This window comes from Salmo salar, chromosome 13 (assembly GCF_965601325.2).
Source record: "Salmo salar chromosome 13, fSalSal1, whole genome shotgun sequence".
NCBI lineage: Eukaryota > Metazoa > Chordata > Actinopteri > Salmoniformes > Salmonidae > Salmo > Salmo salar.
In genome coordinates this window covers 89,928,094-89,940,351 of record NC_138303.1, presented here as the reverse complement: position 1 = coordinate 89,940,351, position 12,258 = coordinate 89,928,094, and the positions used below count along the sequence as shown (strand labels likewise).

The 12,258-nt window shown below is 44.4% G+C and overlaps 1 protein-coding gene across 2 annotated transcripts in view; it reads right to left on the bottom strand.

The window, feature by feature from the left end:
- Positions 1-12,258, bottom strand: part of LOC106568079 (seizure protein 6) — a 267,843-nt gene that overhangs the window by 108,739 nt on the left and 146,846 nt on the right. For both annotated transcript variants that reach the window (XR_014380182.1, XM_082960429.1), the window contains exon 3: positions 11,625-11,764. Coding sequence is in view for 1 of the 2 variants with exons in the window: in XM_082960429.1 (XP_082816555.1) it covers positions 11,625-11,764 (140 nt within the window). In the remaining variant the exon portion in view is untranslated. The remainder of the gene's footprint in view (positions 1-11,624; positions 11,765-12,258) is intronic.

Here is a 12,258-nt window from a genome sequence, read left to right as displayed (position 1 = left end):
CTATGATTTAAGATTAAAAGCAACTGAAATACATTCCTGGCATGCATTGCTGTCACCTTAGCTTGCTACATAAGTTCTGCATGTAGGAAGCACAAGCACCACCAGCAATCAGCTTACACCACTGCGCACACACCCGCAGTTAGTATGTCAACTAGTGTAGGCATGTCAGCGAATGACTGCTGTCTGAACACACACAAATCCAGTTTTGCCACTTGTAACTTGCTGTTTGGACAGTCAGTATTCCAAAACTGATTTGAGCATTAAGGCCTGCAGTGTGAACACGGTTTAAGAGATGAAATTATCAGGGCCCAGATAATTGAAAGAATCGCAAGCTCACTTGTTTGGGAGAGGCTTCTCCTTGAAGATGATTATCTGACTTTAGCAAAAGCTGTAGTCAAAGCTTCCCAAGTGAAATCAGCAGCTCACTGTGCAACTAAGATCTCTGAGGCACAGACACATGACTTCAGTGCTGTTTAAGCTGTGCAGGAGTCTCAGTTTTCAGACTGTAGCTGCCACTCAGATGGTGACATGAGTGACTCAGTGCAGTTAATGAGACCCTAGACACGTCAACGGTGTGCCAACTGTGGTTCCAATAGACACAATGGGCTCCGGAGTGGTGCAGCGGTCTAAGGCACTGCATCTCAGTGCAAGGCGCATCACTACAGTCCCTGGTTCAAATCCTGACTGTATCTCCGGCTGAGTCCTATGGGCGGCACACAATTGGCCCGGGTTTAGCCGGGGTAGGCCATCATTGTAAATAAGAATTTGTTCTTAACTGACTTGCCTAGTTAATTTAAAAAAATGTGCGTACCTCTTATTGCCCTGCTCATATGTAGAAGATGTCCAGAAACCAAACCATTTTGCAAAGTGGTGTAGGTCAGCGCCAGCCCCCAGTGCAGCAACACTAACACTCCATGGACACAACCCCTGCTGTTATTGATACTGTGGGCTCACACCAGGCTGGGTCATGCCCTTTCCTTTTACTGGCCTGGTTGGTTCAAACCCAGCGGTATTATGCCCCACGGACACACCCCCTCTTGTCGTTCACGCAGTTGGGTCAAACCCGTCTGGATCATGCCCTGCGGCCACACCCCCTCCTGTCACTCGCACTTTTGGCTCAAACCCAGCTGGGTTTTCCACTTGTTTTCCATACAGGTGATTCGTGTATTCCTCTCGTTCTAGACACAGGAGCAAAAGTGTCGCTCCTCAACATGGCCACCTACGAGCAGTTATTGTCCCGCCTACCCCTCTGGCCCAGCCTTAACCTGTACGGATATAGGCGCTCAGTGATTGATGTCGTCTGCCTTATACACTCACCTGTACAGTTTAGCAAGAAGGCCCTCACTCAGTTCCCCTTCCACATCACACAGCAGGGCACTAATATCTTAGGTCTGGACATGTTCACCAGCCTGGGGTTATCTTTGTTGTCCAATAGTGGCCCAGCCTTTTCAATGGCGTAGGTGCTCTGACAACATAAACCCAACATTGATGTCCATGATGAACGTCTGCAAGCAGTCTTCGCAGTGCTCAGTCAGCACAACCTTACACTCAACACTGAGTGCCAGAGATCGAATTCATCGGGTTCTGCATGTCAGCCCGAGGGCTCTCACCGTTGCAGTCAAATGTGGAACCCATCCATTTTGTCCTGGAACCGACATCTGCTGCACAACTCGCCTAATTTCTGGGAACGACGGGTTACGACACCCGACTGTGCACATGCTGTTCACTCCCTCAGATAACTGCTGATCAACACCATCATGCTGTAAACGCTATACCCACTCCAATTTGCATACCGCCCCACAGATGACGCAATCTCAATCGCACTCCACACTGATCTTTCCTACCTGGACAAAAGGAACACCTATGTGAGAATGCTGTTCATTGACTACAGCTCAGTGTTCAACACCATAGTGCCCACAAAACTCCTCACTAAGCTAAGGACCCTGGGACTAAACACCTCCCTCTGCACCTGGTGGGCTGCCCCAGGTGTTAAGGGTAGGCAACAACACATCTGCCACGCTGATCCTCAATGCTGGGGCCCCTCAGGGGTGCTTAGTCCCCTCCTGTACTCTCTGTTCTCTGTCTAGTGGTTAGGATTCGGCACGCTCATCGCCGTGGCCTGGGTTCGATTCCCAGTCAGGGAACTACTCTTTGTGCTCCCGAGTGGCGCAGCGGTCTAAGGTACTGCATCTAAGTGCAAGAGGCATCACTATAGTCCCTGGTTCAGGGATCACATCTGACCATCATTGGGAGTCCCATAGGGTGGCGCACAATTGGCACAGCGTCGTCCGGGTTTGGCCGGGGTAGGCCGTCATCGTAAATAAGAATTTAACTGACTGGCCTAGTTAAATAACTGACTTGCCAAGCACGACTCCAACAGCATCATTAAGTCCTGGTCAGTCCCTGGATGGGAGACCAGATGCTGCTGGAAGTGGTGTTGGAGGGCCAGTAGGAGGCACTCTTTCCTCTGGTCTAAAAAATATCCCAATGCCCTAGGGCAGTGATTGGGGACACTGCCCTGTGTAGGGTGCCGTCTTTCGGATGGGTCGTTAAATGGGTGTCCTGACTGAGGTCATTAAAGATCCCATGGCACTTATTGTAAGAGTAGGGGTGTTAACCCAGGTGTCCTGGCTAAATTCCCAAGCTGTCCCTCATACCATCATGGTCACCTAATCATCCCCAGCTTACAATTGGCTCATTCATCCCCCTCCTCTCCCCTGTAACTATTCCTCAGGTCATTGCTGTAAATGAGAATGTGTTCTCAGTCAACTTACCTGGTAAAATAACGGTAAAATAAATAACGTTTGCTTCAACAGTGGTAGGCCTGATCACCAACAACGATGAGACAGCCTATAGGGAGGAGGTCAGAGACCTAGCAGTGTGGTGTCAGGACAACAACCTCTCCCTCAATGTGAGCAAGACAAAGGAGCTGATCTTGAACTATAGGAAAAGGAGGGCCAAACAGGCCCCCATTAACATCGACGGGGCTGAAGTGGAGCAGGTTGAGTTTCAAGTTCCTTGGTGTCCACATCACCAACGAACTATCATGGTCCAAACACACCAAGACAGTTGTGAAGAGAACACGACAACACCTTTTCCCCCTCAGGAGACTGAAAGGATTTGGCATGGGTCCCCAGATCCTCAAAAAGTTCTACAGCTGCACCATCGAGAGCGACCAGTTGCATCTCCGCCTGGTATGGCAACTGCTTGGCATCTGACCGTAAGGCGCTACAGAGGGTAGTGCATACGACTCAGTACATCACTGGGGCCAAGCTTCCTGACATCCAGGACCTATATACTAGGCGGTGCCAGTGGAAGACTGTTCTCTCTGCTATCGCACGGCACGAGGTACTGTCTAGGACCAAAGGCTCCTTCACAGCTTTTACCCCCAAGCCATAAGAATGCTGAACAATAATCAAATGGCCACCGGGACTACTTATATTGACCCCCCCCCCCCCCCCCCCCCATACACACACACACACTTTTTTTACACTGCTGCTCCTCACTGTTTATTATCTATGCACAGTCACTTTACAAATTTCCTTGACTTACATGTACCCCCACACATTGACTACCGGTACCCCCTGTATATAGCCTTGTTATTGTTATGTAATTTTCTTGTTACTTTTTATACATTTTTTATTTATTAAATGTTTTCTTAACACTATTTCTTGAGCTGCATTGTTGGTTAAGGGCTTGTAAGTAAGAATTTCACAGTAAGGTCTACACCTGTTGTATTTGACACATGTGACAAATACAATTTGATTTGACCTGTCTTGGCCAACTTTGACCTCACCAGTCTAACTCTGGTCACCTGTGCTGCATCAGCCACAGCAGTGGGACCTCCCTCAGCTCCAGGACGGCGTTGCGAAGCCGGTGGCCTTCGCCTCTCGAGCATTGAGCCCCATCGAACAGAAGTACTCCATTGGCGAGAGGGAGGCACTGTCATGTCTGGGCCTGTGACCGATTGCATATTTACATCTACGGACATTCTTTCACCATGCGCACCGACCAACAGGCCCTCAAAGCCTTGATGTTTACCGCTGGGTCGGGTCACAAAACCCTTCGTATGTGCCGCTGGTTAGAACGCCTCCAGAAGTATAACTTTTAGCTGCAGCTCACACCAGGCAGGGACAATGTTGTGGCCAACCTCCTTTCACACTCAGTTCCCCCAAACTCCACGTGTTCACACATTGACTCGTAGGAGGATCTCATCCAGCTCCTACACTCACCTCTCCAAGACACAGTGTCGCTCAAGGAGCTGTCTGAAGAATGAGTCAATGACCCCATTGTCATGACTTTCCCTCCTGGGTGAGGATCAGAGAGAGCCCCCTTCTCTCCCACCAGAGAGGGGGGGGAGGGGGGTGAAGTTGGCCGTTTTATGACGATTGTAAATAGCTTGCAGGAACTCTGTCTCCCACTGCAGAAATGGAAGTTAAAAATCCCTTTGTTACAACAGAGATTTTGTAGTATTGTAACATCCAAAATTGGATAATGAAACTATTTCTGTAATCCGAACATTTGGAATGGTCCGTGGGTATTTAAAGTTCAATCTTGTCAAATTCATAACGATTTTGTGATGTCATTAAATACGGTAGAACAACATTATGTGTCTCTGAAAGTGTGTCTCGCTGTCTCTGAAAGTGTACAGTTCCCAGTTGTCAGGTTAACATCTACATGTTGTGGAACTTATATGATTAAATATGAAACTCCGTTCTAACAGACACTCCGAGACCAACCTACTACAACTATAAAGGACATGGTGACCTCTGGTGGACAACCAGAGACTTACACAACCAGAGACTTCTGATGAATTACTCTCCATAGACAAACCGGTTGATATCAACAGAGAGACGACAAGGACATGCAAGTGTAAATATGTGTTGCATTTCTAAATCCGAATGAGCGGTTGTTGGGGTGCTACATATCCATATTTATGAAGCGTGTTATTCAACTGAATGTACGATAGTTGAATTCCCTTGTCTCTTCTTCTTCCGTTCTTTCTCCCCCCCCCCCCCCTTTCATTGTGTAACAAGCCATCATATCGGGTTAGTCCACTAAGGACTTTTCATTGCATCATGTTAGTAACCAATGAATAATCTATTTTTTATATATTTTTATTTAACCAGGTAGGCCAGTTGAGAACAAGTTCTCATTTACAACTGTGACCTGGCCAAGATCAAGCAGAGCACTGCAACAAAAAACAACACAGTTACACATGGGATAAACAAAAGTACAGTCAATAACACAATAGAAAATCAATATACAGTGTGTGCAAATGGAGTAAGGAGGTAAGGCAATAAATAGGCCATAGTAGCAAAGTAATTACAATTTAGCAAATTAACACTGGAGTGATAGATGTGCAAATGATAATGTGCAAGTATCCTGTGTGTGTGTGTGTGTGTGTGTGTTATGTATTTCTGTGTGATTAGTTAGTTAGTTAGTAAATAAATAATTAAGCCAATTTTGTATATCGCTGATTCATCATTTATGCTAGGGTTCATGCCGATATCCAAGAATTTTGCGACATTCAGAATGAGACTGATAAGGTAACTATTAGAAAATGATTGATTGAATGACGGCTATGATAACGAGATATCTGATCTATTCTTCAGTTCATTTGGGAAACTGTAACTCATTAAACAAACTTTTTCCGTGGTTCCCCAGATTACTACTTAATTAATTGTTATATGATTAATTTAACTGCGTAATACTTGAATGTGGTATGTAATTATTCGATGAATAGCCGTCATCACATCACATCATCATGACCGTGCTATAATACATAGCCAATGGCTGGCCGTCACAGCTCCCACCGGAACGGAAAACATATGCCAGGTTCAAACATGAGCTGTCAAGCTGGAATGCCACATCTGGCACGTGGAAACTGCACCATCGTACCAAGCAGCCTCAGGGGACGAATGTTGGCACCTTGACATTGTGAAGCTGAAGCACTGCTGCCGGGACCTGGTATGGTGGCCTGGCATCGATCATGATATCGAAAGGCTAGTACGTGACTGTGCACCATGTCTTGTCAGTAGATAGACAGGCCCACCTCCGTCACCACCACTGCAACCACTGGCTTGGCCCCCCCGTCCATGGGAGCATATCCAACGGGACATCTGCAGTGAACTTCACAATATGCCACAACACCAATACTTCTTGTTGGTTGCGGGTGACCTACATTCAAATTGGTCAGAGGTCACACCCATGGGCTCTGTCACATCAGGGTCCATCTTAAACTTTGTGGATATACTCTTTGCTCGCTGGGAACTGCCTGCAACTCTGACCATGGACAACAGCCCTCAGCTGGTCTCAGACGAGTTCAGCTCTTACATCCAAAGCAAGAGCTCCCCAAGTGGCGCAGCGGGCTCGCGAATGGCGCAGCGGTCTAAGGCACTGCATCTCAGTGCAAGAGGTGTCACTGCAGTCCCTGGTTCGAATCCAGGCGGCATCACATCTGGCCGTGATTGGGAGTCCCATAGGGCAACGCACAATTGGCCCAGCGTCGTCAGGGTTTGGCCGGAGTAAGCCGTCATTGTAAATAATAATTTGTTCTTAACTGACTTGCCTAGTTAAATAAAAATAAAGAGGATCAATCATATAAGAACAGCCTACTACCACACGCGGGTCAAATGGGTGGAGAGGTTCAATAAAACTCTGAAAAACTGAGAGCTCACTTAGTTCAGGGTTTCTCCTTCGCCAAATCCTTGTCGCAAACTCTGCTGCACTACAGAGCTGCTCAACACTCCTCCACCGGAGTCTCTGCTGCCAAGCTGAGGCTAGGACGTGAACTTAAGCTGTCCTAATACAGGCTCCATCCCTCTGTTGGCAACACTATAGCCTCAAGTCAGCACTGATTGTTTCGTGTAGTTATCTGAAGTCATAGTTGATTTGGTTGTTCTATTTCCATTGTATGTGAGATGCTAACACTTTAGCTCTAAGCAGGGCTCACTTCCTGAATCCTAGCTCGTGTTTGGGCATAGACACAGGCTAATTGGTTTCCCGCAACTAAGTATACGTTACACAGAAGTTTAGATCCCTGAGGCACTGATCAGATCTGATGTCCCAATCCCTTCCTCACGATGGAGGAGGATGTCCAAAGCACTTAATTCCTGGCAACTAGCTGGAGACTCTCTAATAATAGCTTTGCATTTACAAGGCGCTGTGAAATAATTTTGTAAGAAGATAAAAGTCAAAGAGATGTCATCTGTTTGACTGTGAGCATGACACTGGGCCTGGTGAGAGGAGGAGACCTCCTGGGCTCCACATGATAGATCCTTTCTGATCTCTTTCACAAGGAACACTGATGATGAAAAGAGCTGTAGAGGCTGGATTGGTGACTCAATTTTCCAAATGTACATAATTGAATGAGGAACCTTTTCAAGTGGAGATGATGGGTGTTTCTGAGGGAGAGGACACCCACTCCAGTCTGTGTACCTTTGCTTAAAAAAAAAAATGTGTGTGTAATATATACACACACACACACACACAGTGAAGTCAGAAGTTTACATGCACTTAGGTTGGAGTCTTTAAAACTCATTTTTCAACCACTCCACAAATTTCTTGTTAACAAACTATAGTTTTGGCAAGTCGGTTAGGACATCTACTTTGTGCATGACAAGTGATTTTTCCAACAATTGTTTACAGACAGATTATTTCAGTTATAATCACTGTATCACAATTCCAGTGTGTCAGAAGTTTACATACACTAAGTTGACTGTGCCTTTTATACAGCTTGGAAAATTCCAGCAAATGATGTCATGGCTTTAGAACCTTCTGATAGGCTAATTGACATCATTTGAGTCAATTGGAGATGTACCTGTGGATGTATTTCAAAGCCTACCTTCAAACTCAGTGCCTCTTTGCTTGACATCATGGGAAAATCAAAAGAAATCAGCCAAGACCTCAGAAAAAAACTGTAGACCTCTGCAAGTCTGAATCATCCTTGGGAGCAATTTACAAACGCCTGAAGGTACCACGTTCATCAGTACAAACAATAGCATGCAAGTATAAACACCATGGGACCACGCAGCCGTCATACCGCTCAGGAAGGAGACGCGTTCTGTCTCCTAGAGATGAACATACTTTGGTTTGAAAAGTGCAAATCAATCCCAGAACAACAGCAAAGGACCTTGTGAAGATGCTGTAGGAAACGGGTACAAAAGTATCTATATCCACAGTAAAACAAGTCCAATATCGACAACCTGAAAGGCAGCTCAGCAAGGAGGAAGCCACTGCTCCAAATCCGCCATAAAAAAGCCAGACTATGGTTTGCAACTACACATGGGGACAAAGATCACACTTTTTGGAGAAATGTCCTCTGGTCTGATGAAACAAAAATAGAACTGTTTGGCCATAATGACCATCGTCATGTTTGGAGGAAAAAGGGGGAAGGAGACAAGTAGTGGTTTAGCCATGCTCTGAAGGACAAAAGTCTAACATACAGTAGCAATGTTAAGTCCTAATGGACAGCATCCCAGCATACTTCTTGCTAAGTAATTGGTGGTTTGTGACGGGCAATTTTCAGCTGAAGGGGAAAAACATCATTACTCTGTCCATTGCAGGAGACAATTTATTAGGAATGCCACAGACTTTCATTCACCTACAGGGGTAGTGTCACTTTCTCTTTAGAAAAAGCATCTTCTAAAATATTTTGCTAATTGAAAGATTGTTTGTTTGTGCATGTGTAATCAAAAGGGGATGATTGCTTTGTGAAGAATTTAGACTAAATGTATTTAATGTCAACTCTTGTTTTTCTGATTTAGGACTGGATTCAATCCGTATCGTGGAAGTATCAGGAAGATCTACATTAAAATGCAAAGGAAATTGAGCCGACACATGCAGAGTTTACCGTGAATGCAGTCTCCGCGAACGCCGGAACATTGCCTTTTAAATGTCAATCTGCCTACAGTGGTGGAAAAAGTACCCAATTGTCATACTTGAGTACGAGTAAAGATGCCTTAATAGAAAATGACTCAAGTAAAAGTGAGTCACCCAGCAAAATTCTACTTTAGTTAGTCTAATAGTATTTGGTTTTAAATATACTTAAGTATCAAAAGTATAACTAATTTCACATTCTTTATATTAAACAAACCAGCCCGCACAATTTTTTTAAATATTTTTTTTAATTACGGATAGCCAGGGGCACACTCCAATACTCAGACTTCATTTACAAATGAAGCATTTTGTGTTTAGTGAGTCTGCCAGACCAGAGGCAGTAGGGATGACCAGGGATGTTCTTATGAGAAGTGCTTGAATTGGACTGTTTTCCTGTCATGCTAAGCATTTGAAATGTAACAAGTACTTTTGGGTGTCAGGGAAAATGCATGAAGTAAAAAGTACATTATTTTCCTTAGGAATGTAGTTAAGTAAAAGTTGTCAAAAATATAAATAGTAAAGTACAGATACCCCAAAAAATGACTTTAGTACTTAAGAAAAAAATACTTTTAAAGTACTTTACACCACTGTCTAACTATAACATGAATATTCCGCGATACATCTGCGATACGGATTGAATCGAGCCCGAAATCATAGAAAATACACTACTACAGTCATGGCTACTGAACCAGGTACAAGGAACACCACCAGAGACTAAACAATTGCTGGAAACAGCAACAGTATGCAACTATAGCTAAAGCAGTTTACTATGAATTAAAATGGGTCCATTTCCATGAGACAAAATTATATGAATGATATAAAATGCACAGTTTGTATTGCATCATGCAATGTATGATGAATATATTGTGAAATACATGTAACTGCCAAAATAAAGGGAACACCAACATAACACCGCCAGAACAGCTTCAATGCATCTGGGCATAGATTCTACAAGTGTCTGGAACTCTATTGAAGTGATGTGACATCATTCTTCAACAAGAAATTCCATAATTTGGTGTTTTGTTGATGGTGATGGAAAACACTGTCTCAGGCACCGCTCCAGAATCTCCCAGAAGTGTTTCAACTGCTAAAATGGGACAAGGTCTGTCCATGATAAGGCGTTGCTATGCTTTCTTGACATCTGCCAACCAGACAGGTCCTACAGGCCTAGGTTTGTCGCACTTGGACTACTGTTCAGTTGGTGGTCATGTGCGGCAAAGAGGGACATACTGTTGGTAAATTGCAGTTGTTCCAGAACAGAGTAGCACGTATTGCACTTAGATGTATGTCAGTAACATGCATGTCAATCTCTCCTGGCTCAAAGTTGAGGAGAGATTGACTGCATCAGTATTGGTCTTTGTGTGAGGTGTTGATGTGTTGAAGGTACTGAACTGTCTGTTCAAGCAGTTGACAACACAAGACATGCAATCAGAGGACTCTTCACAGTCCCCAGGTCCAGAACAGAAGCTGGGAAATGCACAGTATTAAATAGAGACATGGCTGCAAGGAACTCTCTGCCACCCCAGGTATCTCATGCTAGCAATAAAACCAGATTCCAAAATCCAGATAAAAGAACACCTTATGGGACAATGGGGACTGTGAAAAGAAACAGCCATTATATTTTACAATCAATCAATGAAGCTACTTCAATACAGAAATTACCATATGGATATTACAGTTGATGCAATACTTGTTTGTTGATGCAAGTATATTTGTTTCTTAAATAATGTCTGGGAAAATAAATGAATCTAAATGCATTTCGACCCATTCTTATGTAGGCTCCACATACATAAATATAAGTAACTTATGATTATTTTTGGTGGGGGAAATAGATGCACCATCCCTTCCCTGCAGAAAGTAATGAATGATGCCTGCTTCCGTAGATAAACACTGATTGGATGCAGCCAAAGACCAGTGAAAGAGATGCATACAAAGTAAGGGCCCTCTGAATGCATGCTAGCAAATGGAACTCCGGGTTTATCTTTTAACTATGCATTTTGTAAAAAAAATTGTCGGCCATTGTAAATAGATGAATTATGAAATTACATCTGACTAAACATTTCGCTATGCAGTGATGTCCCTGGTTCCGTCTCTGTATTGATTGTGGTGGGACTGTTGACATGACAGCACAGGGATAACAAGTTCCACATGAATGGATAGAACCACATCAAGCAAACAAGAGCCCTGCTGAATTTTTGTGTTCCCTTACCATTCCAAGAGAACATTTTCAGGATCGACTATGATGGGTTTTTTTTTTTAAGCTGCTCGGTCACAAGAAAGACACTTACTAAACATGAAGCGCAGTTTATTTTTTTATTCTATTTTCCTTTGAAGTCATCTGACGCTCCAGGCTTTGTAATGGCAGAAATTCATAAATGTTGGTATTTGCTTCATGAGCAAGCTGAAGTGTTCTGTTAGTTTGAGATTCCAATAGATACATTTGGGCATCTGAAAATAGCATAAAGGTGCAACGCACTTCATCAGAGCCGCTGGCTCTAGTGACAGCCATGATTACTCCATAGATAATTAGGTTAAATTAAGGTAGGGAAGAAAGAGTGAGAGAGAGGACTGTGGGGCTGAAACAATGTGTCCAGCAACACTAACTCAAGGCCTACTGGCAAACCTGCACATAACAGCCGTCCTATCATTTCCATTAACATTTACACTGAGCAAGCTTTCATTAAAACCTTGAAGTGTGAACCCCATAAAAGGGACAACATAGACAGTATCCTGTCTTCACTGACCTGTACTTCAATCCCGTATCCCAGGTAGACGGTCACCACGTAGGTGCAGTCCACTTCAGGGTCAGGCAACGAAGCTGAGGAATGCAGCTGTGGAATCTCAATGTGACCCTCTGGGTCAGTGAAATTCACAGTGCAGGGACCTGGCACAGAAGAGAGAGAAATACAAGTGATCCCTCTTCCCAGACGACTGATCCCTTTCTGACAGCCCATCTGTGTTTCAGTGGCCCTCTAACCCCCTCATTAACTCCCCAGGTTTTCTGCCTCACAGCCAGGGCCTGGCTATCACACGGCCCCTCAGCCATCTAGACCCACTGGACAGGACAGCCAGGCAGCACAGATCAGGTGGAGCCAACCTTGGCATATTGGTTTGATGCATGATCAGCTTCGTGATCCTGGGTGCCGGATGAATGGGAGAAGTCATCAATGGAAGGATGAGCAACACTGACTGGCCCTCTCAGATGCTGTTCCTGCCTCGCTGTACAAAACTCTGACTAAAGTCGGAGTAAACACTGTTAGTGAGAGGCAGTTAGGTTGATAGGTTGTGATTTGGCGATTCCTGTATTAAAGCTGCTTCTCCTAAGCCATCGTCATCACAGAAAAGCTGCATTTGCCAATTAGATGTAACTGGATTTGC